The following is a 26,460-nucleotide window of genomic DNA, read 5'->3' as shown; positions in this document are numbered from 1 at the left end:
CGGGCGGCGGCTCCCCCCGCCGCGGCCGCCATGTTGGGCTGCTGCTGGCTCGGCGACGGCGGCTTCTGCGCGTGAGGGCGGGAAGGAGGGAGCGGTGGGAGGAGGAGGAGGAGGAGAGCGCGGAAGCTGGGGAGGGCGCGCCCCGCCGCCGCCGCCGCTCCCTGCCCGCCACCCGCGCGCACACGCAGCCAGCAAGATGCCCCTTGCCCGCCGCGGCTGCGCCGCGAGAGCATCTCCTCGGCCACAGTGAAGCCCCTGGGGCCTCCGCGGGACGCGCTCCCGGCCTAGCAGCAGGAGGAGAAGGAGGACGCCGCGGCCATGGGCAGGATTTGACAGGGTTATGAGCGTTTTCCAGCGGCGCCGCCGCGTTGGGCGGGAGGGGACGTGCGCTTAATCCCGCTGGCTGCCCACCCCCCTCCGCTGCGCCGCCGCAGCAGAGGCGAGAGAGACGGAGCGGGGACGAAAAAGAATGAAGACTTCGGTTTTTTGGAATCACTGAAAAGCCTTAAAAGGAGCTTGGTGAGGAGGACGGGAAGGGCTCCCCGGGGCAGGACTTGGCTGTGCCCCGAGGAGGGGCCGCGCCTCGGGGACCGGCTCCCCGCCCCCAGCGGCGGATGCGCCCTGGGCTCGGCGCGGGCGGAGGCGGGGGGCGCTCGGCAGCTCCCTCCTTCCCTCCGCGGCTCTGCGCCTTCCTCCTCCGGCTTGGATTTTTTTTTTTTTTTTTAAATACATTTACGATTTTTCTCCTCCTCTCGAGCCTTTCTGGGGAGCGAATCGCTGATGCAGAGCGAGAGGGGCTTTCGCACTTCCATGATGCGGTGGGATTCCTTCCAGGATTATGTTGCATGATTTGAATTTTGGATGAAAAAGGAGGCCTCTTTTATTATTTTTTTTTAAGTTTTTGGAATAGATCTGTATATATATACACGCACGTACACACGGTAAAACTGGTGTCGGGCAACCCTGGTTGAATTCCATTTTAATTATTATTATTTATATCAAGAAGTGACTATATATATATTTTTTTCTTCCTGTTAAACGCATTTTTTTTAGGATAACTATTTTCTTTCCTTAAAAATTCTATATACCTATACCCTATATACACACTCTATACGTGTGTCGAAACTTACTAGGTTTTATTTTGAAGCAAGGAACCCCGAGGTGGTTTAAGTTAAGCACCACCCCAGTTTGACACTCGTGTAAGAAATACTGTGGGTTTTTCTTTTTAAGCAGCAGTACCTGCAGAAGTTGGATTTCTTTTTTCTTTTCTACAAAATAAAAAAAAAATTAAGAAAGCAACCCCAATGCAAACTGAAACAACCATGTCTGGAGAAGTACGTTTGAAGCAGCTGGAGCAGTTTATTTTGGATGGGCCAACTCAGACTAATGGGCAGTGCTTCAGTGTGGAAACCTTGCTGGATATACTCATCTGCCTTTATGATGAATGTAATAATTCCCCCCTGCGAAGAGAGAAGAATATCCTTGAGTATCTAGAATGGGGTAAGTTTAAATATGTTTATTCTGTGTATTTCCATCCTCACTAATGTCTGCTTTGTATAATGTCTCTGTTATTTATGTGTAAGAGGGGATTGTTATAACTCCATGTTTTACTTGAAAGTATTTTTGGTTTTACTGTATTTAAACAGGCTGGTGATGATGAAAAAGGTATGGCATTGGTTATTTGTGATGGAGGTATGCATATAAATAGATTTTTTTTTTTTTTTGACATGGATGAGGTTCTGGTATGTGAGGTGTATTTACTTCCCTTTAGGTCCTCCTGTTGAGTTCTGTATCCTGAAGTTGTTGGGATTTCGGGATAATAAGGGATACATTTTCTGGGGGGAAAAAAAGAAGATGAGTGTGAAATCCTGTGATTTGCACCTGCAGTCAAATCTATAGCACTTTAAAGTAAAAGATTTGACCAACAAGAAAATCTTTTTGGCTATCTTAATTGATATGAATTTGGAATGTCTGTGAAAGTGAAGAAAAATACGTTCTCTTCTTAAGCATAAAGTCATCGTTACCTTAATTAGATTGATTTTCCTGGTAAGGAAAGCAGAGTAGAAAGGCAGAATAAAATTGTGTTTCCCATCACTTCCATTTTCTCATGTTCAGCGAGATTTTTATAGTATTTAAAGGTTTTTAAGCAAAAACAGAGGGATGACAACAATGCAGCTCTCCTTAAGTTATGACAGCACTGGTTGTCTCCATTTCTTCTTTTGATATATTTTTTTCTCCTTTTAAAAATAGATGCAAAACGGAAGATAGGGGCTGTCATTAGTACCTTGATGAGAACATTTACTGTATGTGACCTTCAAATCTTAAAGTCATTTTGTAGTTCTGCATTTATGCTTAGAATCATTTATCACCTACATTTTGCAATAAATGCACCATCAGGTTTCCTTTATTAAAAGGCACGTTTTCAAAATACAGAACGAGTGTTTGATTTATTAACTGGTAGAGTTGTTCGTAATGAAGTCACCGAGGAAAGACGTTTTATTAACTGACCTGACAACTTGGGGCTGGGGTGTGTGTGTGTTATTTTTTTGCTCCTTACTGTGGTCATACTGACATCTAAAGGACATCTGACTCGGTGATTTAGTTTCTTATACTGTTCATATCACACTGGTCTCTGTCTTATTACTCTCTGGAAGAAGTGTATGTATCTTTGCTAAGGAGGATATAGTAATTAGAAATTACTTCTGAAGAGCTTGGAGATGTTATGGCACCCAGAAGCCATGAAAGATTTGAAAAATCCCTGGCTCAAAGGTAATTTTTGTGCAAGAATTTAGAGTACGTAGTAGAATACCTGTATCCTGTGACAATGTGATATCCTGTAAAAGAAAAGCTAAAGGTATGGATTAGAATAGTGAAGCCCTTGTAGTCCAGCGTGGTGCAGCTGATACATTTAATGATGGTGGTTGGTCCAGTGAATGTGATGTTCTGAGGTTCCTACAGTACCTGCAGGTTTTTGGGTTGGCTTTGCCAGGTTGCTAATGGAAGTAGTGCTCTACTTTGGAATGGCCAGGGCTTCTCAGTGGCCTGTTTTCCTGCTGTTCCTTTGCTCACCCATTGCAGCATTTGTCACCTTGGCATGGGAGCCCCAGAGAGGTGTGAGTGCTCTGCCACCCCCCGCACAACTGCCTGCATCCCTAGGGCAGGTTTCCAAGGGGCTTTGCGAGGTGACGTGCGGAAGCCACGGCTCCTAATGCCCTCTGTTGGAAGCGTCTGTAGGAATGATGTCTTATCCTGCACACCCTGAGTTGTCTCCTGGAGGCAGTGCTGCTGCTGAAACTAGCCGGCCTCGGCCCTCCTGCTGCGACGAGGGGCTCCCAGAATGGGATTCTTGCTCATCGGATACACACTCTTGGGCGCCCTGTTCTTTAATATAATCATAACCTCACGTATTACCTTCTCAATAAAGGGGGAAACAATGTAAGTGAATGATTGGTGAGAGATGATAGATGATTTAAAGTCAGAGACATACTGGGTGTCACAAACTGTAGGTTCCTTCCCTGCCTTTGTCAGTGACTCCAAGTTTAAGTGCCTTTGGTTCTTTTTTTGGTCTTTGCTACTTGAACACTAAGGAAAGTAATACCAGTTTGAGACAAGGGAGTTCTGAAGAGTGCCGTTTGTGAAGAAGTCCTGGTTTTCAATGCATGGTATAAAATGAAGTGTATGTTAATTTGTGTCTTGCATCAGTGGGATAAATCTTGGTGCTTGCTGTGTCTGTTACTGGGGTCAGTTGGTTGCTGGTTTGGAAAGACCCTTGGAGGGATTGTGCCAGAATTTGCCCCATTCACAAATTTGTTTGGGGATTGTGAATAATTCAGTTGGAAATCACTGGGACCAGTCTTAGAACAGATGTGATCAGATGCATGAATACTTACAAGAACTGGGATGTTAGTGCACGTACAAGTTACAAACCAGAAATTTACACCTGAGAACTGTTAATTATCTTACAGTTTAAACTGCTTGCTTGAATAACTCCTTCCAGGAGTAAATACGACTTTTTTAATTAAAAATTATAAACTCCTGTTGAAAATGACAACAAATAATTTATTCTAGCTTTTCAGTAGTTCAGTTTTGGGGTGGGGCTGTTGGTTTCATGTGGTTTTATTTATTTATTTATTGGTATGTGGATTTGTATTTTTTGTTTAAACTATTCTAGGCCTTAGATGTTACGTGCCATGTTTCATGTAAGACTGAATATTAATAGCACATTTCAAAAATTTTTGGAAAAGTTTTAAGAGGTGTCGTAGCATGGAAAAGCTAATAGGGTTTTAGTGAGAGCCATGTGCCTATTGATGTATTTAGAAGAGCTAAGAAGCTTTGTGTTCCAAGCACTTGGATCTTTTAGGAGTATTTTATGTACCTGTTACCCAGTTCTGTAATTTGAAAGTGAAGCAGGGTAAAACAGACGAACAATTATAACTTTTTTTAATGTCTTTTTTGGTTGTTATTATCATTACTGCAAGTTTAACTCGGCATGTAAGGACGCAAGAGCCCTGCATTGTGGCAAAAATCATATTTTTGTATATTTTAGTCTTCTTGAGATTGATCCAATGTCATTTTCACTATCTGAAGTGTCTGATTATAGTTTAGAATCTGAACATTTTTGAAATGCTTTTCTAGTTTAAGGTAGAAACATAACTTCTTTGCCTTTTTTTATACGCATTACTGTTTTCATGATTTATGGATAAGATGGTTTTTGTCTTGGTGTTTATTTGTGTATAAAGACCCTGTGTTTAAAAAAAACAACCATGCAAACAACATATATATTTGAGCTCTAACAGTTAATCAGGGCATGTTTTGAGATTACAAGGAGATGAAACATTTAGACTTGGCTTCTTCTGTTTATTTTATGCCATATTTAATCTTAATCTATATTGATGGTTATGTTTATGGTTTAGAAAAAAAGATGGTCTAATTTTAACAACTGGAGTGTACCAGGACGAGCCAGGGGCATTTCAAGCATGTTGTTTTTCTTTTCTACAAGTGTGAGAATTACCTCTGTTCTTCTGTGCAGGGAGTAACATAGGCTCATATGCTGAACTTAGAAGTGGTAGAAAAAAATCTTAACAAAAACTTTTTTTTTTTTTTTTATAGAAGAACATCCTATATAATGGCACTGATCTGAAGTAGCTTTAAAGAGAAACTAGAGCCAAATTATTTAAGATGCATTGAAGGATAACTTAAAAAAAATACTACAAAACATGTGGAGATCTAAGGGAGGAAAGATGGAGGGCACTACCAAAACCTGAAGATGAAGTCTCAGTTTAATTCCTTTTTTTCCCTTATCTTATATGGATATTTTTTGTCTGATGAAGTTAATTGTTCTAATTTTATTTCTATTAAAACTAGAGTGTGATATAGTGGTATATAAACTTTAGACTTTTCTTTAGCTTTTTTTTTTTTTTTTTTTTTTTTTTCCTGCCCTTCTGAGTTATTTATCTATTTGTCAGCAAAGGAAGGAATCACAAGAATTATCAGATACAGTTTGTTTGTTTCATTTTTCAAAGACAAACTTTATAAAACATTTGTCTTTAAAACATTTGTTTAGGCACTATTTTTTTGCATAGATAGCAACAAAGACATAACATTGAGTCCTTGCTGTGTGCCATTCAGCTGATTAGAAGTAGATTTAAAAACCTAAGCTGTATTTTAGGAATTATCATTGCTTTTATTTTATAGCCATAAAACTGGGAGCACATTTTGGTCTGATTGATATATGTGAAAACAAATATTCATTTATTTCTTATTATGGCACATCCTGCTTGTAAAAGGCCATTTCACAGGTGCTTAAGCATATACGTATTTTTAGTTGGGAATGGTTTTGCCTCCTGCACTCAGAGCAAACAGAGGAAGGGGGATTCACCTACATGGAAGTCATTGTAGTTTGAGGCTAACAGATAACTTTTTAGGTCATTGTTTACAATATGACTTTAATGGCTTATTTACACAAATTTATTCTTGCTAATGCTTGTTAACTTTGGCTATATATCTTAATAATTAGAGAGAAAAGTTATTTAATGCTCTCAGATAGCGACTACCTTCAAATGTGTCTATTTCAGAAAAGTGTGCAAGCAACATTTATAGAGACGGAGTTTTATACTGAATTAATAAAAAATAAAATGCAAGTATGGGAAAGTAAGTCAAAGGCCAGTTGCTTACAAACACCTTCCTGCCAGGTAGCTCTGTGTTTGACCTTTGTGTCTTTTAGCTGTTGCCTCTTGTATATTTATTTCAGTTTTTATTTTTGTCTTGTGTAAGGGAAAATAGTTACTGTAAGTTAATGAACAGTTGTGACAAGACCATGTGAACTGTGAGACTGTTCAGTTTTGGTTGAGATTAGGGTTAAAGCCAGTTTCCAGATGAACAAGGATATAATCTTCATTTATCCTTTCTTTAAAAAGAAGCTTCTGAAGGCAGCCCTGTGGGAATAGGGAAGTTTGTGAGCAGTTTGAGGCTGCCTGATGAACTTCTGGAATACCTTGGGAATAGGGAAGTTTGTGAGCAGTTTGAGGCTGCCTGATGAACTTCTGGAATACCTGTACTTGCGCTGACTGACTTATGGCAGTAGTGTCCTTTTTATTGCTTGGGTATAAAACTGGACACTAGCAGATAGTACTTAATCTTAAGGAATTGTAGGAATGCCTTTATTCATTATGGAAGCTGCTAGCATGCTTTTGTCCAACAGGAGCAAATACAGAAATAAAATTTTCTGTGTTAGTCTGCTAACTGTGCAAGATGTTTCCTCTGGCACAAATAATTTCCTGCTAATCAAACATTTCCCATTAAAGTGTTAATACAGTGTTTTGCTAGTAGAATTATCATAGTTGTAAAATGTTTTGTTGAAGTTGTTTAGAGGCGTATTTGAGGTTTTTAACCTCTGAATAGGATATGATGCTGTGTTTGTGTGTATCTGAAAATTCTTTCCCTTTTTTTCTTTTCTTTCCATGTCTTTTTTCCCCCCTCCCTTTTCAACTGAGTTTTAAATAAATTCTCTTACAAACTGATGTGTGTTATTTCTTCATGATTAGCTGAAGACAGGATGCTGTGCTGCAAGTGTAATTAGTTTATCTGGTTCAGTATGGTTAAAACTCTCTGGCATATACCTTTGCGGAGATTGAAAGAGACAAAACTTTTGTTTTTGATGGTCTGTTTTATACGCATAGATTAGTGCTTGAATTTTGAGCTGCAGCAGCATATAGAAGTAATTTCACTTGAGTCATATCTATAGTCAAAAGTGCTAGTGCTTTGAATTTCTATTGCAATTAAATTGCAAACCCAAAATCGCCAAGTTCAGAATGGATGGAGGCTGCTATCCCAGAAAAGTGTATTTTTTCCTAATTGTTTTGTGAAAACTGACACTGTAAATGATCCTAAAGATATCTTTGCAAAGTTTTAACCTCATAGCATCCCTAATTACTTTGTCACAGTAAAAATCTATCGCCTCAATAGAAAACTTCCAGAAGCAATTAGAGCTTCCTGGCAGCCCTGCTTTTCAAACCTCCTTAAAAAGGTACTGTAGTGTGGACAGCTGGGGCAGACTTCAAGGGAAAGACCATTTCCTTAGATGTTAAGCAGTATCTTTTGTCTAAGCAGGTTACTCTTGCATGAGTGTTTGTACTTGTTTAATTTGATTTTCTGGGTGAATAGCTAGAGTAATTTTTTCTGTTCTAGTCTCACTTAACACATAATTTTTCTGAGGTCCTCATTAAGTTTGGGAATGCTACTAATGTGGACTAAAATCTTTTTTTAAAAAAATGCAAGTGAATTAGGTCAGTCATGTGCAATCCATTGTTAAGTCTAAGATTTTTATTTCAAATCGTTTAAACATGACATCAGACTTTTATAACTCTAAAACTCTTCTTTTTAGACAGGTCAGTTAATTAAGTTGTATTACCAGAAATAAGGTTACTAGCGGTCACCATGGATAAAATCCACATGAGGTGTACCCAGACTCCTAAGACTTTGTATTTCGTAATTATTTCTTACCCATGTCCAGACTTTGAATTTAATTTGTATTATTTCTGTTACACAATGTTGTAGGTGTCTTTGATTCTTGGGGATCAGCTTATTGGTGAAGTACCATGTCTGCTCTGCTTAGTAGAAGATAATCTACCATGTACCAAGATGTACCATGTCTGCTCTAAGTAGAAGACAGAACAGACTATTTTTCCACATCAATTTTTTTTCATCCTTTCCAGCTTAAAATTGTGGCTTTTGTGTCTGACAGTTTGCACGGGCAGTGAAGGGCACACAGGTTTCCATTTTTGAGTATTTCCTCCTTTCCTTTTAATGTCCTTTTTTTTTTTTTTTTAAATAGTAACTTTCTTCCTTAAAAAGCTTTACAGTATTTGCTTGGGACTGACGGTCTTTCTCTTTTTCCCTCCACTCCCATTTTGTTGCTTTTTCTCCAAGTCAGACTTCAGCTGGTCTTTCTACCACCATTTGAATCTCTATGTGTCTGCTTGGTATTTTCATAGTCAAAATGATGGTGTCCTGGTTTTGATTGTTTTTTCTCAAGCTAATACGAGTCACTTCTGCTTCTAAGCTCTTGTAGAACTGGGGCATTGGGCTGCTTATTTGGGCTGTGTAGTATTGTACTGTATTGTAGCTACTACTACAATTGTAGCTCAATACAAAGTGAATTATGAGAGTGACGCTCCTACTGTTGGTACACCCCACTCCCGAGATGCTCCTTAACGCCTTTCACCTTTGTCACGCTCCCTTTGGTACATAACATTTTCTGTTTTCTGAATGTTTTGCAAGACACGTAGTAACAAGAGGAGGAGGAAATAAGAGTTGGTATTTTAATTGTAGCTTCTTGATGTTATCTTGGGTGGGGGCTGGCTTGAGGGTGGCTTAAGGCTGGCTAAATCCTTTCTGTTACTGATGTCTGTTTTGCAGGTGCTTATGTGGACAGAGGGACTTAACGTGGTCAAAATTTTTGATTTTAGCAGCTTATTCTGATATATACTTGGTATAGAAGTTCAGCGAGTGTTTCGTTTATTTGTTTGCTTCTTCATTGATGTGACAGTTACCTCCTAGGCTTTCCTTTGTGAACAGGAAAATTTCTAACAGATATCTTCAGAATAGTTCTGATTTTGGTGATGGAGACTTCCTGGGAAAAAATATATGTCTATTTTATGTGTTTTGTTGTATTTGGCATGGTATATGTATTTATAAATGCTTTGGTTTTACATTATTTAAATGAAATACGAGGAGTCTTATTTCAACAGACTTAGAACAATTAAATTTCCCCCAACATCTGGAAGACACTTGATGAGCACTGTTATTGTGTTATAATCTAAGAAGGATTCTTTTATATATATTCTTTTATAATTTTTGTTAGTGGCTGATACAAAAAAGACTTCTTGTTTTTACTATAATTTGATATGTTGGACGGAAATTATCGAAACAGTTTCCTACACAAAAAGAAATTTGTGGAGAAAGTCATGATCATTTAGCTGAGCTCTTTCAGCTCTAGAAGGCCTATATTTGTAATAGTGCTATTTTTTCCTTCGTACCTAGGAACTGCTTTGGGCTAGTGAAAGATGCAATTGAAACCTCTGTGCTTATGTAAAAGTCATTATTTAACCCTTTAAATGTAGATGAGTATGGGTATGGTTGTTTGTTTTTAAATGTTTGGTAGAGTGTTTTGTTGTTTTCTTAATATTCTAGTATTTTTTTTTCATCTGGAAAAAAAGAAATGACTAAATATCTTTATTGATGATAATCCACATTCAGAATTCTGTTAACCTGGTGGCTTTTCGGTTAATGAATCCTCTAGTAACATCTTAACCTGAGAAGAGGTGAAATGGGAACCTGCTGCTTGCAGTGGTGGGTGGTAGCTCTTTCAGTGAGTGTCTGTACAAATATATTGATGAATACATCGATGCCAGCGCCTGCAAAGTCTCTGTGGGTGCTTTGCCGCAGCTGTCAGCTGAGCTTGTCAGTGGGTCTTAGTGCTTTACTCCTCGGGAAAAGAGAGGGTGCCGCAAGGGCAAGGAGGTGAGGACAGCTGACTTGCTGTCTAGCCGCGTGCCTCTTCATTTTTACATGCCCCTTCTCCAAAACTCAGGAAGATTTAATGGGATCACGCAGTATTTTTTTACTGTTGGTATTGCATTAACAGTGTGATCCTTGAAATTACGAGTGAATTTGATACTCTTCCCCAAAACTTCTTGTCGTTAGTACTTTAAATTTCGCCTTAATTTCCTCATCAGGTTTTCTTTCTAAGGGAGCAACTCGATCTCGGTGTTTTTTGCTCTTTCTTGTCATGGAGTTTAAACTAGGGGGAAAAAAATGTGATCACAGTAATACTCTTAAATATCTGGAAAAATCTGTATAGTGAGTATTGACTGTTCTTAAAACTTGAATATATTATTATTTTTTAAAAATGAGCAAGGGTTTAATGCCATAGGGCCCTCACTTTAGAGATAGGTTACAATTTTCGGTGACGTTTTGTGAGCTTGCTCCCCCCCTCCCCCCCCCCCGTATTTAGCAAAGTCATTTTCTCTAATAGTTCACTTAATCTGTTCTTACCAGATCTTTATTCACCTGTTTGGGACAAGTATTTTCTTTGATGAAGTACAGTAGGCTTGGTGATATCTTCTATCTCCGTGTTCCTGAGGCAATGAAGATTTTGTAACACTTCTGCAATGTTAGGCTACTGTGGTGTTTTTTTTTTTTGTTTTTTTTTTTTTTTTAATTTAGATTGCCAGTCTCTTCCAAGCATGCCTTATCTGTTTCTTTCCATCTTTGCCTCCTCTCAGCAAATAAAATCATATTCTCTTAGAGTTACAGGGTGCAAAGGTCGTCTTTATTTTACCAATGCTCCAGTGTCAAGGGTACAAAATCATTTCCTGTGGGAAAGGGCAGAGGAAATGTGCAGCAGAGGGAAGATAGTAAATGAAGTAATTTTGGCGAGGCTGTGAGGATTTCTTCTTGGCATGCTGAGCACTGCTTTTGCTAATCCTTCTCCCCATGACCAAAGCTTGTGGCAGAATTTCTATTAGCTTCAATAGGAGCCAGGTCAAGCACATCAAACTGCATCCTCTGAGCTAAGTTTGAGTGCTCATTAGAGAGGTGTTGGGCTCCTGTCTGTGTGCATACATGTATGGTTATAAAGCAATGTACATCTTGGCATGTGTTGTGTAATTCCAAATGTTCTCTCTCACTTGGAGTTTTGAGTAAAATTGAAGTATCTAAAGTCTGTAAGTGTGTGATTGGCAGATATTTTGAACTTCTCAGTTTCAACCTAGGGCTTGCCAAGCAGATCCTCAGTTCCTCCTTGATGCTCTCTGCCTGAGTGTCTGCACCTCTATGCCTGGAAAAATATATTTTTTTCTCCTTTTTTATTTTTATTTGTTCCCCTCAGAGAGCATAAGTGCTGATAGGATGTCCATTGGAAGGCGCATTCCCCAGGCATGGCTGCTGTATTGAGCTTCAGAAAATTAAGACATCTGGAGGGAGATGGATCTCTAGTGGGCTTTTTTAAAAGAACACTGCCTGTCCTGCAAGATGAGTGTATATGAACTGAAACAGCAATTTGGATGGTGTATGTGGAAGAATCTGTGTGTGTATGTATATGGATAGATGTATATGAAAGAAAATTATTTTCATGATAAAATTATTTAGACTTAAAGTGGTTGTAGTTAACTTACAGCTGTGAGCCAAAACTGTGATATCTGTCTGGTAGGAAGAAAAAAGCATCTGTAAGGCAAATAATGTTCTCATTTAATGGATAGAAATGTGAAGTTAATTCACTGATTCCTATACAGTATTAAAGCAGTTTGTTTGCTGCTGAGCTTTTAAAGGAAGCAAGTCACTTGAGGACTCGAGCATTTAAAACCAGGACTTAAGTACTGTAGTTCTTCTGAGGAGGAGATTTCCTTTATTTTGCTTTAACTCAAAAAAAGAATACTTTAAAAGCGTATACTCTGTTTAGAGTGTGTTATGATTGTTCTTTGTTGTTTCAATAGTGTGATTCTTGTTGAGAAACCGTTTACAGTAATACTGGCCACTTGAGTATAGTGTCTTGAAAATCTGTTTGAGAGAAGTGGGCAGTTGTTACCGTCCTAACCATCTCTGCAGATGAATGGAGGCAGATCTGTGACTTGCTGAAAGTCACCCAGAATGTCAGTGGAAAAGCAGTCTATAGGACTCAGCTTCATATGTGTGTTCCTTGTTTTTTTTTTTTTTTTTTTTTTTCCCCCTGAGCTTTTTGAAATCTTGTTTACTGTGGGAATTGCTGAAAGTCTAGGTGGTTTGTATCTTCTGTGTGTTTTAAGTGCTGTATTTATTTACTTAAATCTGCAGTGTGCTGTTGGCATGCCTTTTTTCGTGGTGTAGTTATTTGAGAAAGCTGTTTTGCAGACTTGGAAACCTAGCCATGTGATGTGCTGGCTTTTCGGGCCACTACTTTTTTCCCCTCTCTGCACTGAAGCATTGGTGTAAAACACCCTTCAGGACATGGCAATGGCTTTACTGTTTGTAAGGGAATCTCTATTTTCTGCTGGGGTCAGGGGAATGTTTGCCAGAATTGTGTTTTGAGCAACTATTTGTGTATGTTGAACTTGGACCTCCACAAAAGTTAAGCTTCTTTTAGCTCATTCAGTAGTTCCTATCTTTTTCAAAATCTCTTCTACAGGCCGCACTGCTTGAACTGCCACTGATATTTCAGGAAAGTTATAAAAAATAATATGTATGATTAAGCCATACTTATTGTGTGGCTATAGGACTTTGTTGACTGGAGTGGGTTTTAGGTAGGACTCTTGACAGTGCTGAAGAAAGTGAACTCGTATATAACATTGGTACAGTAGATATTTTCCCCATAAAACTTCATATGCTTCCAGAAAGGCAAGTCTGGCAAAAGAGGCAACTAGAAACTCTTGATCACAGTCTTCACCTAATAGTGGGCACTGCCTGCTGTTTGTGCATAGGTATTTCTTGAAAGAGTCGCAGTGAAGATCACGCAACTCCTCTGATAACCCTGTTGCTAGTAGTCAGTTGAGGACAACATAGGTAGGTAGCTTTGCTGAATGGTCACCTCCGTGGGGCAGGAAACTTCCCCCTGTCCCGGCTGCCCTTTCTCCTGGCTGTTTCTCCTGAGTGTCTGCTTCCTGCCTGTTCCCACTTCCCTTTGACCCTCCCTGCGAGGGATCACTTTTAAAGCAACTGTGCTGTGTCAGGCAGTTTCCTGGTTGCGATGGCCTTTGTATTAAGGATAGATGCTCTTATGTTTTTGTTTAACTTTGTTCCTGTATTTCATCCTTACAGTCTCTTAAACATGTTCTGTATGGTATCCTGAGGTTGGTTTTTTTTTTTTTTTTTTTTGGTTTGTTTTTACAACAGTTAATCATGACATGACTGTATAGAAATGCTGAATTTTTATTCATGGCATAGTACTTTATATAGAAACTACCTCCAGGCATGGTGTAATTCTTGTAATATACTTTTTTTTTTTAATAGTAAAAGCTTTTGGGGGGTTTAACAAGAATGTCTTTGAGTGAGGTTCTTTTGCTATTTTTGTATACTTTGTTTACCATTTTATTATAGTTTGTGTTTACCTGTTCTTCCCCCTCCCCCCCCCGGAAGATGTTTTTGTTCTTTTTATTTTGTTGAACTCCAATGGCAAAAGTTCTTGAACTGTCCCATGGTAGTTATTTATGAAATACTTGGAGCAGACTAATAGGAGGGTGGGCATGGAGTGTCTCTGAGTTCCTGCTGGGAAGCGTAGTGAGGGTTGGGATTTGCCTGCCATGGTCTGCTGTCACAGCCAGCCCTTGTACACATTCTTGAAGATGGAGAGGGATTAGCTGTTCCTGTGCTCTACACAGGAGCAGTTTTTGAGAAATAATGCTGATTTAGGGTTCTTGTCTATCCATGATTTGGTGTAGTAAGACTTCACAGAAATTCCCCATCTTTCCTTTTACACTGTCTTTTGTAGTAAGGTGTGGAAGGACATGAATCTGAATCTGTGCTTGAAATGGTGAGCTGGGCTGAAATGCATTTGTTTGCTTGCTTGAGTTCTCAATCACACCTGTGTAAGATTCTAAGGAGTTCTAACAGTAGTCTTTTGTATATGTGTGTTTTTTTCTTCTTTTATGGGTCAGTAGACTCCAAAGGATGCACTAGTTAGTCCAAAGACTAGTGCAAAACCAGATCTTACATTAGTATTTGTTTTGGAGAGTTTCAGTAGCTTATTTGTGGTTTTGCTGCTTGTAAATAGTGCAGTTACCCCATCTCCCGCTGAGTGTTCTTACTCTTCTTATTTTCTGCCATTTTCTGGTGAATGTAGCTGTGTCCAAACAACATTAAGGAAGGGTGCAGGTCCGGTTACTCAAAGCACAACTTGCAGAGAAGAACTTGCTGTTCCCCTAACTTTTTTTTTTTTTTTTTTTTTTTTTTAAGCTTCTCTTACCCTTCTCACTCTTTTGTAACAGGGGAAGCCTTCTCATGTATAGTATTCGTATAATATTCTTCTACTGCTCTCCATTTTGCGAAGTTAGCCCTACAGGAGCTCCAGCTGTAAATTAAATGGAGAATAATTCCTTTACTCATCCCTTTGATTGCTTTTTCTGTCTGTCTTCTTGTGCCTGCTGTCAGTTAATACACTCTGGACTGCGGTGTGCAAGAATTTCCTAGGCTTTATTAGTACAATCAAAATGGGCTTTGTTTTCAAAGTGCTTTTCTATGCCAAAAGCACTATAGACATCCTTTGCCTTCCTGCTTGACAAGAGTTGGTGCAGTCTCTCAAAATGCTGCTGCAGACAGTAGCTTTGCACAAGAAAACACATATTTCTTCCCTGTAACTTCATTAACTGCCCTCTGTGCTTCATTTGGGGGCTCATTATCTGAAAGGAGTAGTTAGAATTGAAAACTTAATATTTAAGGTAATCCGTTAATTTATTTTTCTTTTCCTCTCTTTTGATATTGTTCACATGGTTAATAGAGTGACAAGAGAAAAAAGTTTGATATTTTTTCTTCCATTTTCCTTCCAAAGGAAAGAAGATTTACTGTGGAAGGGAGTTTTATCCATTGCTGTGTCAGTAGTATCATGAAGCATGTTGACCTTCTAGCCATCTCCAGGGTGCTGCTCTTTGCTTATATTCCGTTCTGTAAGTAAGAGCAAAGCGATTGCGCTTCAGAGTTATGTTCTGTATTTGCTATGACCCTAGCATTTTGATGTGAACTAAAGGTGAATCCCAAACATATATCTTGCTTTTGTATGGTTTCAGAGTGAAAAAGCTGATGACATACTGCACAGGGCCAAGTCTTTCTTTCTTAATTCTCAGAATTATTCCAAGCGTGGGAGGAAAGTGTTTTGTGTACTGAGCATGATTCTAGTGTTATGCAAGGGTTGGCTTTGAGCCATTGGCCTGGGACACTCTTTCTGCAGGATTTGAGATGTTTGTATTACGTGTGCGGGAGTTCGAGGTGTTTCTCAGGCCGTAGGCAATCTCAGGCAGTCTGTAATCGGAGCAGAAACCAGTCCAGCTTGTCACTTGGAAATGCAAAGCCTGGTTCATGACTGTGTTAGTGCTTTTTTGCTTGGAATGTCATAGCTGATGTCAGCTAATACTTTGAAGATGAGTAGGGTCCTTTCATGCTGCCTTCACATTGAGGAGAAGCAGCATTTTCCAGCTAGCCTCCCTGTTGCTGTTGTTGTAACAGAGTCACTTGCAGCTCAGCTGCACAGCAGTTCAACCTTGCACCCGTGAGAGGGGTGCTCTGCTCCTGGGGTGCAATGTGTGGATGACAGCAGCACAGCCAGGTAGAAAGGTGAAGAAAATGCATTGTGTGACTGTGTCTTGTTGAGTGGTTGGTAGATTTTTAGTTATGTATCCTTTTTCCCACCTAAAATAAGATGCCAGATCTTAAGGGAGGGAGAAGGAAGTAAGGAACGGTACTGGTGGTGTTATGGAGAAATTTCCATAATGTTCATAGTGCATTTGTGAAGTATTTTGGCCACATAAGTTTGAGCTAATTCCATTTTTACATTAAGGTTCAGAGAATTCCTTCTAGCTTTAAATAAAGGAAATAGGAGCACTGAGTTACAGCTATTCAGTACTTCATTTCCCAAATGGAAAGTTAAATCGAAAATTGCCATGAGGAGCCTTTCTGGGAATTGCTTTGCAGGTTATTGATGTTTCTTTCTATGTTTGTCCATACTTATGGGCATTGGTGCATCGAATTTGAAGCCTCCGAAGTGAGGAATGAGGAACCGTGGGCTGTGCTCTTGGTTCACCCCTCTAACACATGAACTGCGGGAAAGAGAGGGCCAGAGATTCGGCAGGGCTTTCACGGATTCTGCCTGGCGGCAGGCCTGGGAAGTCCAGCTTTAGAAGACGAGTAGAACAAGGTTTAGGACCAACCTGAAGGCCACTGGCACATAGATGTATCCAGAGTATTAATTGGATTTTGGATGAAAGTTTTCCAAATCATTGAGATGATTTTTAAATGACTTTGGATACCAGTAAATACTTTTAAGAATTCATGTTAAGTTCTCTGCTGACCACTGGATTCTTTAGTATTTGGAGTACTTCCCTGGTGCATGTCTGTGATATGATTGCATATTTTTTAAGAAAAGTTGTTATTTCTGAACTTAGAAGTCTGGAAATGGCCAAATTAAGGACGCTTTTCTGTGTGTCCTACCTGGGCCTGTGGAGCTTACCCTGTCCCCAGCACCTATTCGGTGGGACAGGAGGCCTTTGGAAATCCCTAAGCACGTGTAGGGCGCCAGCCCTTGGAGGCAGCAGCCCCAGCGGGACCGACAGTGTCGATGGCAGGGAAGAAAACGACGATTTGGAGGGGCGACGGCGAACGAAGCCGTGGAGAATCTGACTCTTGCTTACTGCTGCACGGTTTTTATGTGAGGCTTGGTAGGTTACTTAACCATGTGTTTTTTACATAGCCGCTAACTGTTAAGATTATCACCCTATGGATCAGTTACTTGGTTTCCTGTGGTTTGATGCGAAGAGATAAAAACTGAGCTGTTTGCTGAAACCATTTGCAACTTTAAACCGGGGAGTGCTGTGTAATGCCAGGTACTGTATTAAGTTCCTATCTCGCAATCTGAAGCTCAAGATTAACACTGGATGGCCACTCTTAACCTTAATTTACAGTATCCCAACTCCCAATGTCATAAAGATCATATATCGCCTGCTCTTGGGAGGGAATTTTGAAATACAATATATGACATAGAGATACTGCCATAAGTTTGTGAGCCTTCAGAGACGAGTCTTGAGAATAAATAACATGTACAGTGTTCAAAACTACTTGAATGCATCTGAGCACTGAAAAGGTCATAGACCATTATAACTTTTACATTCAAGTCCTCTAGCTTATCACCTTCACAAATTTCTATCATCCTTTATATTGGCGTTTTAGCCCAGTCTTATTTTTTCTGGTCTAGCCCTTGTCCAATCATTTTTATTCCTATGATTTTTTTAAAGAGTGTGTGATTTTTCTCTAATTTGCACATTATAACATATGCGTGGGAATCATATATATATTTACTCTTCATATTTTTTTGTCTTTACTTTTGTTGATCAGAACAGCCAGTTTCTCTGAACATATTTTCAAAAAACGGATGTGAACTAACTTTTGTTTTGGAAGAAACAGTAGAATTTTTCTGAATGAAAATGAGATGTGGTGGAGCTTCTGATAGACAAGGAAAGGAAAATATTTTTAAAAGCAGCAACAAGTTTAGTTTGGCTTAATTTTCATGTTTCTTTATTTTGTAGAAAGCTAAGGGGGGTGTAGTGTTTAAAAATAAAATAGACTGTTTTAGAGAAATGAGCTCATTTTGGGGAGCATAAATTACCTTTAGGTATGTTTAACTGTGTGTACTTACAGGTATCAAGAGGGGGATCCTGTCCACCCAAATTAGAGGCACTCTGTTATGTTCTTACTTCAGCCTTTAGCAGAGCAGAGCCCAAGTTTTACTCAGTAAGCTCTCGGTTTACTTTATTGGCACTTCATTTTTGGTGCTGTACCTTTGAACAACTGTTGGTGACTCGAAAGCCGTAATATAAAATGTTTCTTGCTCTGTTTTGAGGGAGAGGTGATTCTTGGAAAGCTAGAGCTGCGAGATGTTTTACTATTTAAAGTATCACACCACAGCCAGGAGGGAAAGAAGCCAATATCTCGATTCCTGCTCTCATCGCTGGTGGCTGGAAGAGAGCACCATGTCCAGAGGTAGAGGTCATTCTGTAACTCTCTTGCTTAACTGTTCTTGTGCAAGATCTCCGTGTTTTCCTTCTTACGTGATGGGTTATGTAGTAAGAGCATGTTTTTCTCAATGTATTTAAAGGTTTTTGTGCTTTTCTCTTTTCAAATCTCCTTGTTACAGAACAACCCCAAGAAATCTGCTTCTCAGAAATATCTGAAGCTGCAGTGCTGCTTATCTGGTACAGGTACTTCCATAATGTTTAGGAAAAGGAACCTGAAACAGTATATGTGTAATTCCTTAAACTGTGCTTCCATATTACTATTCTTTGTCAGCTTCTATTATTTAAATGATACCTTGATCCCATTGATTCACAACTGCCATCTTTTCCAGATCCAAATCTTAGATGCCTGCCCAGCGTCTACCTTGCTTCAGATTTGAGATTTCTTTGGATAAAGTGTTTGTTGCCTCCTCCTAGGTCTCTCCAGGCTATATCAGAAACATGGTGCATTAATACAGCTACTGAATACTTGATCCATAGAGTTCCTGTCTGCCAGCCTATATTTAAAGTACAGGCACTGTTGTCCCTGAAGAGAAACTGATGGTGGAATTACACTGGGTGAGGAGCAAAAAAAAGTTCTTGCTGAAGCTGCCTGGTTGGTGCAGAAGGATGCAAACCACTTAGCAGATCTAGCAGGGTAAGTCAGGGCAGATTTTATTGAAGAGTGAATTCAGGAGAGCCAGAGAAGTAGCCTGGAACCTGGAAAAGCTCCTTTTCTGCGGTCAGCTGGTCGGTTTGTAGGGTGTGGGGAAATTATCCCCTTAATGGCTTCTGAAAGAGTACATTTTCATGGCACTGATTTAACATAACAGGATTATTTAAAAGAGGAAAGAAGTGACCCAGTCATATGTTTTATTTTGTGCAGTGTCTGATGGGAGTACCTGCTCTCAAGTTTGAGACTAGTCTGGTGCCCGATGCTTACGTTTGCTTTTCCTGCAAAAATGCACAATGTAGGCAGCAGTAGGTACATGCTCGTCAAGAGCTATATGAGGTGATGTGCTGTGGAAAACTGATAGGAAATATAGTGTTTTAGTACTGGTAGCCATAAATTAGTAATATAATGTGGGACTATCTTATTTCTTTTTCTGACAGCCGTGGAAGGAGGTCCTTCACCAAAGCACTACCTGAGTTAGTCCCCTGTATTTTGCCTGCTTCTGGCAAAAGCACCAGAGAAATGCTCTGTTTTGATACACAGTGTGCTCTGTTTTCACTGATAATCTCATGCAGTTTTACCCAAGTGATACAGTAATTGTTCTGGTGTTGATATTTTGTAAGTAAAATGTTTTAAGGAAATCTAGTTGTTTGAAAGCCTTAAGAAACAAAATTTTTAAAAATGATGAAAACTTATTTCAGCTAGCTTATAATATGGTAGAGAAGTTTTTGTTTGTTTTAATATTTTTCTAATGCCCACTCCACTCTAGTTCATTTCCTTTCTCTGTATTCAAAGATAGTAGTTTAATAGATTTGAACAAACCTTTTGAGTTTAAGCAAATGTTGTCATTGCCTGATTCATAATATTTACAAAAAAAGCCACTCTGCTCAGATATGACTGGTATCCTGCAGAAGCCTTTTAATTAAATAGTGTTTTAAAATTGTTCTTCTGAGAGATTTCTCTTTTCTAGTTACTATAAGGAAGGAGAAAGGGCCGTTCTGCTGGGTTTAGTCATTTGCTAATGAAAGTTTTACTTATTTCTTGGTGCTTTTTGCATGGAAATCTTTCGGAGATGGATAGTTGTGAGAATGAAGCACAAACCAATAGAAAAATGTAAAAAACACTGTCATACTTTGTGAAAAACAAATGGGAATTTATTTAATAGCTATTGCTAACTTAATATTTTTCTGTCTAGATAGAACAGAAATTGCACTTTTTTTTCTTTTTTCCCCTCCTCTCTCCCTCTCTCTTATTCAGAAATTTTAATAAAGTACGAGAATGCTTTTTTAGGTATTTGGGAGTGTGACTTTTTTATAGGACAAGCCATCAGTTGGGTTTGTGGGAGGAGGGTTTTTTTCATTATTTTTGTTATTTTAAATCTGAAGTTCGATGACCAAATATTTGGTCAGTGAAGACTGTGACTTAAAATTTGGATCATTTATGAAAGTGTGTGCATATTATTTTTAATTCAGAAGCCACTTGGTGGCAAAGTGTGTCTCTAAATGCTCCTTTGAGTGCCTTCCTCTTTAGGAAGGCCTGGAGTGCTGTATTCAGGTAGCTGAACACACTCATTCCCAGGGTGATTCCGGCCTTGTGAATGGGACACTGCACCCAGAGCTCCATAAATGGGTTGTAGTTACCTTAAAAGTGGCTGCTGGGGTCAGGGTTGGAAGATAAGTAATTAAATATTTGAGCTTGAATTTACTTGGGTTCATTTCAAGTACTTTAATGGATGTTTTTGGTTTTGGAAGCATGGCCGAGGACATTGGTTGATGATAGCAAATGAATTCCTATTATCAAAGAGCGAAAACAGTCTTTTGGTGTGATTTATTATTTCTGATGAGTGTAATGTGAAGTAAACTGCAAAATTTTCTCACTGTCGTTCTCTAAATCAAAGTTGCTACTTGTGTTTGACCAAGGTGTCACATAGCTGAGTTTCTTTTAGTCTTTGGTGCAAAACAGTGTTGGCATATTGTGATAGACGCATATTTTACATGGTAGGATGGAAAAGCCTTTTTTGCCGCTGTCTTGCAGCTGCTGTGTAGATGAGAAAAGGCTCCTGCTTGTAATGCCAGCAGTCCTTTTCCTTCCGTCTGATTTAAAATTTGCAGAGCTTTTACAGAGATTAACAGAAGAAACGGTCTAGAATTGGTGTCAACATTAGCTTTATTATGCTGCGTTAATGATCCCATCATAAGTTTGTAATTAGGGAAGTAGAACAGTATAGGGCAAGAGGACTGGAATTACTGATGACAGATGATAAATTATAAGTGTTATTGCACAGCCATGTGTTCTGTTCCATAAGCTAATAGAGTTATGGAGGCCTGTTTGTAACAAAGAGTACAAGAAGTTCTCTATTAATTGAAATAAATAAAAGATGGGTTGCTCTTACTGATACTTTCCTATTCCAGTTAAGTCTTTTGTGACATCAGGTTTGAGCCATCAGAATTTAAGTAATTATACGTGTTGATTAAGATTTAAATATGTTAATATTCACCTGTTGCTTTCAACTGTGAAAAGTGTGAGTTTGAAAATTAACTTTACTGCAGTCAAGAGGGTTCACTTGGCTACACTAATGGTGAATTAATACTGGGCAAATTACAGTTTTTAGGATGGATCCAGACCATTGTGTAATTCCATCTACTCAAGCGTCCTTTTTCTTGGAGGGGATTAACAACAGGTCTTTGGGTGGAATTAAATAAGCGATACTAATTACCAAATGCTGCCCACTGCCCATCTGGATACTCAAACACGGAGTAACCTGGAGCTCCAGTGCTCTCAGTCCCCATTCTTGCCTCTCCAGTCCCAGGACAGAGGGTTTCCAACTGCTGGAGTCGAAATCAGCCCTGTGTAGCACCTGTGCACCTGTGTCACTTCTCCTGGTGACAGAACTGGCCTTTGCTGGGCTAGGTTGTATCAGACCGTATAACCACTAGTCCTGGGGTGGTGTTTTTTTCCAGCCCAAGCAGCACTTGATTGCTCTGAACCCCAGCACTTGTTAAATACTGAGGCAGTTTCGTTCTCTGGTCTATCCCTTCTGCATTATGTGATAATCTGCTGGTAAACAGGATACAGCTGATGAAATGTTAAGCTACCGTGTGAATTTTAAGACCATTTCCATGTTTCTCAGCTGTTTTTTCTGGCTGTAATACTAGATAAAAAGTGTTCATGTGGATATAAATGTGTGTAAGTAACTGGTATAATTTAGAATAATATGTGTGGATTTTTCAGATTTATATGGGTGGTTTACATCTATAAGAGATGTTCTTTGGTCTCAAACTGGTCAGATGAAAGTAATACTGGCATACTGGCCCATTTTGCGCTTCTCTGTGAAGTGTGTGGGTGTTGCACTGAACTCCCTTTAGGGACAGTACTTGGTATGTGAACTCTGTTACTGCTTTGCCTACAAATAAGACAAAATCTGTTTGCAGTGGCAGCTTTTTTTTTTCTTTTTTCTTTTTCTTTTTTTTTGAGAGGGAGCAAGATACATACAATATTTTAAAGCATCTATTTCTACACAATAATTAAACATTTACATATCTTAAATAAGAAATTGGTTGAAAATAGTGTGAAATGTTTTTGGCTTTGTGTGCTAGTGAGTGATCAATCTTTACTATGGATTTGAAATTAATATGCTAAGAAAGCTGGAACTACCTTTCCATCATCGGTTTTAGTAGATTAATACTGGATTCAAAAGTGTGAATAATAATAATAATGGAAAAAAAAGAGGCTGTGTTTACTGGAATCACTGTTGTTTTGAAATACAAATTAGCGCTTGCTCTGACAAGCTGTGTTCATGAAAACCCTGCCGAGGAATAGCCTGCAGAACAATTTCTTCTAGTACAGTTGTTTTTAAGTAATCCCTGTCAACACTAGGCACCAGAAATGTGCTAGCTATTCCGTGGTCTGCAACAGCTGTCAAATGGAGCGTCTGGCACGGAGCCACCTTTAAGTCCTGCTGGATGCTGCTAATATAGAAAATGAAGAGATCTTTCTCCTATGGATTGCAGTCAGTCGGGAAGAAAAGGTCCCGAGTTATAGCGCAAATGAGTTACTTCCAAGAAGGGTGTAAGGAGATTTAATCAATGGCTGCCGTTACTCAGAGCATTAAGCGCTTTCCTGACTAAGGATGTGCTTAACCACGTGCTTTCCGGAATCTGGATCAGAGCTCCTAGTGCTCTTTGGCTCTGGGCTACAATACGGCTTTGCCATTGTAATTATAGCGGAGTTTAGGTATTATTTACAACCTATAATGCGAAAAATAACTAATTTCCAGAGGCGTTCTGTTTATGTTGGGGGGAAAAAAAAAAAAAGTCAATGCAAACCTCACAATAAATGTGAGGTTTGAGATAAATAAGAAAATAACTGCAGTAGAGAATTGTTCAAGAGCCCCTTTAGGAGGGGGCGTAAGAGAAGGCATCTCAAAGCAGGACCAAGTCTTTCTGCTGGCTGGGGATCACCCAGTGGGGGAAATTCAGTGAGGGTTTTGGTAGTAGCTAGGTGACATCCTACCAAATCCTGTGTTGATCAGAGAATTTAATAATTTGAGGAAGCATATGGAATCTTCCCAGTTTAATACAGTTTAATAGATGACAAAGAATCTTGCCTGTATTCTTTATATAAACTATATAAAAGATTAATATGAGTAGGTAGTTTATATTTAATTCTTCCTTTTTCTTGGTCACTATGGTGATTTTGCTCATTTCTGGCAAAGCCTTTTAATTTCCTTTGGATTGTGGAAGTTAGAAATGGAAAAACCCTATTGGGTTTATATCTTCCAGTGCATTGCTTTGCCATTGAGGATTTTCACCACTTTCTAGCCTTTCATGAAGTTATTCACTGTATCCATCAAGCTTTTGCCAGAGGAAAACTCGGCAAGGGCTACAAATTTCAGGTTCTTTCAAAAGAGTGGTTGTTAAGTGTTACGTGACAGGTCGTGTCAAGTGCTGTCACTGCGTAGTTATAGCATAAATGCCTGCTCAGCAATCTGGAGCCCGTGTTTCTCTGCTAAGATGGTGAAATATCAATGGAAGGGAAGTGTCCGTCCTTAACAAGAATGGCAGCAACAAAGTGTGTGGAGATGCCACATCTGCACTTTGAAATTGAGCGTATTGGGGTTAGGCACAGCTTGGTGAAGTGTTGTCTTGTAGGAAATCCATTTGGCACGGACTTTAACCATCTCTTCTGGGAAATGAGCTGTGAAATTGGACGGAGCTGTACGGGCTGATTCTGCCTCATGGCTTGCAGATGCAGAGCTCTTCTCGGCTCCTCATTTCTGGTAAGCAAAATAGCTTGGTGTTTGTATGTGGTTTTTTTTTTTTTTTTTTTTTTTTTTTTAAATCTCTTTATTCCAAGCCACAAGGCTATAAATACCGCGTATCTTCCAGTGGTGATCATTGCTGCGATAATCATGGTGCTGGTTTGGGTGACCAGTATGGTGTGTGCTGGGGAGGACACAGAAACAGCCTGTCCCAGGACATTGCTAGGAAATGCTTATTTACTGAATTCTGTTAAAATCAGGTCTGAGTAATGCAACAATTGTTACACTCCAGGATGTGGATGCTGCTCTTAAGCCATGTTTGAGATATTTACTGTGGTGGTTTTTTTTTTTTTTTTAACTTGCCTTTTCAATACCCATTTGCATCCCCAGGTCACATCATGCTAACCACAAGGCACTTGCGTACCCACTCTTCTCCTGCCTTTCTGCCTCCTCTGTACTGAGGTACACCTTATAGTACCGAAGAAAGCGTAAAGATATTTGCAGTTTGTTTCTTGATTTATTTATTTATTATTATTAGTTCAGGGTCTTAGATGTCATGATTATTTGGGGAACCCACAAAATGCATATTTTCATGGCTAATTTATACACCCTGCTAATCTGATACTGCCTAGTATTATTTTACTCATTTTCGTGTAGACTGAATCAGATTCCTCAGATTACAAATATCCAGACTATGTAATTTCTATTTATTGTGTGTTCACTGAAGCACTTAAACTGAAGGATGTGCTGCATTCCATTCCAGGGCTTGCAATTTTTTTTTTCTCTTTACCATGAATAACAGATGCTTTGTTAATGTGCAGTCATTGTTTGTCTTGTTTCTCTGTTTTCATCAAATCTAAATGTGCTTTGCAGAAAACACCATTTCTAACCTATGATGTCCCCAGGGCTTGTACTTTCTTTATGTAATATTGGTTGATGGATGGGAAAGTTCCTCCTTGCTTCCTCCTGGTTTGCCATAGGAAGTTGCATTTACTTGATTATGTGGCTGAAGAGTAATGACACAACCACAGGAAATCCTGTGGCTGAAGCTAGTTTTAATCTCTAATTCTATCACTAAGTTTTGTATTAGCAAAACACTGTCTTTGCTTTAAGACTGCACTGTACTTTTGACTTTAAATAGTTATTTTTACAAAACACAAACAGAATGGATAGCAGTTTCTGAAATGAGTAATCTTGTGTATTTTTTACTTATCTATTCATTTCAAACCAAAGATCTAGAAGTAGATGGAAATATTGCTGGTGAGAATTTGTTGATGAAAACTTTGATTTTTTTTCTATTTGGAGAGAAATTGCCAAATACAAATATACTCACAGAACAAAAAAGAATATGCCATGCGCATGATAAATTTGAGAAGTTTTGCAAGGTTGGGAGGCACAGAGACACACGTGTGAGGGTTTCCTCAGTGTTGGAGGTGGAGCACAGAGCTCATTGGGTTGCTAGTGCTGGCAAAAATAGGGAATGCAGGATATGAGCAGAGAACGAGACCATCCTTCTGACAACACACTTAGAATTACTTGAGTACTGCCCCTCTATCATTGATCAGCCATAGTCTGCATCTTGCCCTGTGTTCAGGATATAACAACTGCAAGATTTTCGTCATTTTAATATTTGATTGGTTTGGTTAATTTTAATTTGAGACCTGATTTTCTGTGACGTTGAGGCATGATACTACTGTTGGATGTCTGCTGCTTTTCAAATCTCCTGAAGGAAGGGGCAGATGAACTTTAGATCAAGCTATGGATTTTCCTTTCAACTGCTGGAGCATAAGTACTTTAATATCAAGTTAAGCTAGGAAAAGACATAGAATTATTGGAATGTATCTCTGTCCTCCCATGTGTGTAACACAGTTACAAAACACTGTGCATTTTGATTTATAAATTAGTGAAATAAACATAACCCTGGAATAAAAGGGCAGAGGAAGGAAGAAACCGTTTTGGGAACATAACTCTTATATTGCAATATGTGTGTTTGTGTGTGCTGCTGTCCTGAAGTGATGGCAGTGACAGCTGTGGCGATGGGAAGCAGCTGAGGAGGGCAATCTGCCCACGCTGGCAAAGAGGCGTGTGAGGTGGTGTGAAACCAGCAGGGATGGCAAAGGGGCAGGAAAGGCTGAGGTGCCTTTAGCCTAATGATTAGCCCTCAGGGTACTGGTATCCTGGGAGTGCGTGGTCCCTAACCCATGGGCCTGGGGACATGGGCAAAAGCACCCTGCGTCGTGTGTGGGTGTGACTTGCTGGCTGTTGGCAGGTGTGACTTGCTGGATGTTGGCAGCCTCGGAGCA

The 26,460-nt window shown here is 39.3% G+C and overlaps 1 protein-coding gene across 1 annotated transcript in view; it reads left to right on the top strand.

The window, feature by feature from the left end:
* The first annotated feature begins 1,270 nt into the window (after nt 1-1,270).
* The window catches only part of CDC42BPA (CDC42 binding protein kinase alpha), a 155,345-nt gene continuing 130,155 nt past the window's right edge, over nt 1,271-26,460 (top strand). The window contains exon 1 of the mRNA XM_088532756.1: nt 1,271-1,500. Coding sequence (XP_088388882.1) covers nt 1,305-1,500 — 196 coding nt within the window. The 5' untranslated portion in view covers nt 1,271-1,304. The remainder of the gene's footprint in view (nt 1,501-26,460) is intronic.

Source organism: Tinamus guttatus, unplaced genomic scaffold (genome assembly GCF_059628265.1).
Source record: "Tinamus guttatus ecotype Peru unplaced genomic scaffold, ASM5962826v1 Tinamus_guttatus_pri_ptg000033l, whole genome shotgun sequence".
Lineage (NCBI taxonomy): Eukaryota > Metazoa > Chordata > Aves > Tinamiformes > Tinamidae > Tinamus > Tinamus guttatus.
Note: the sequence above shows the minus strand (reverse complement) of the source record. Positions and strands in the feature narration are given on the sequence as shown.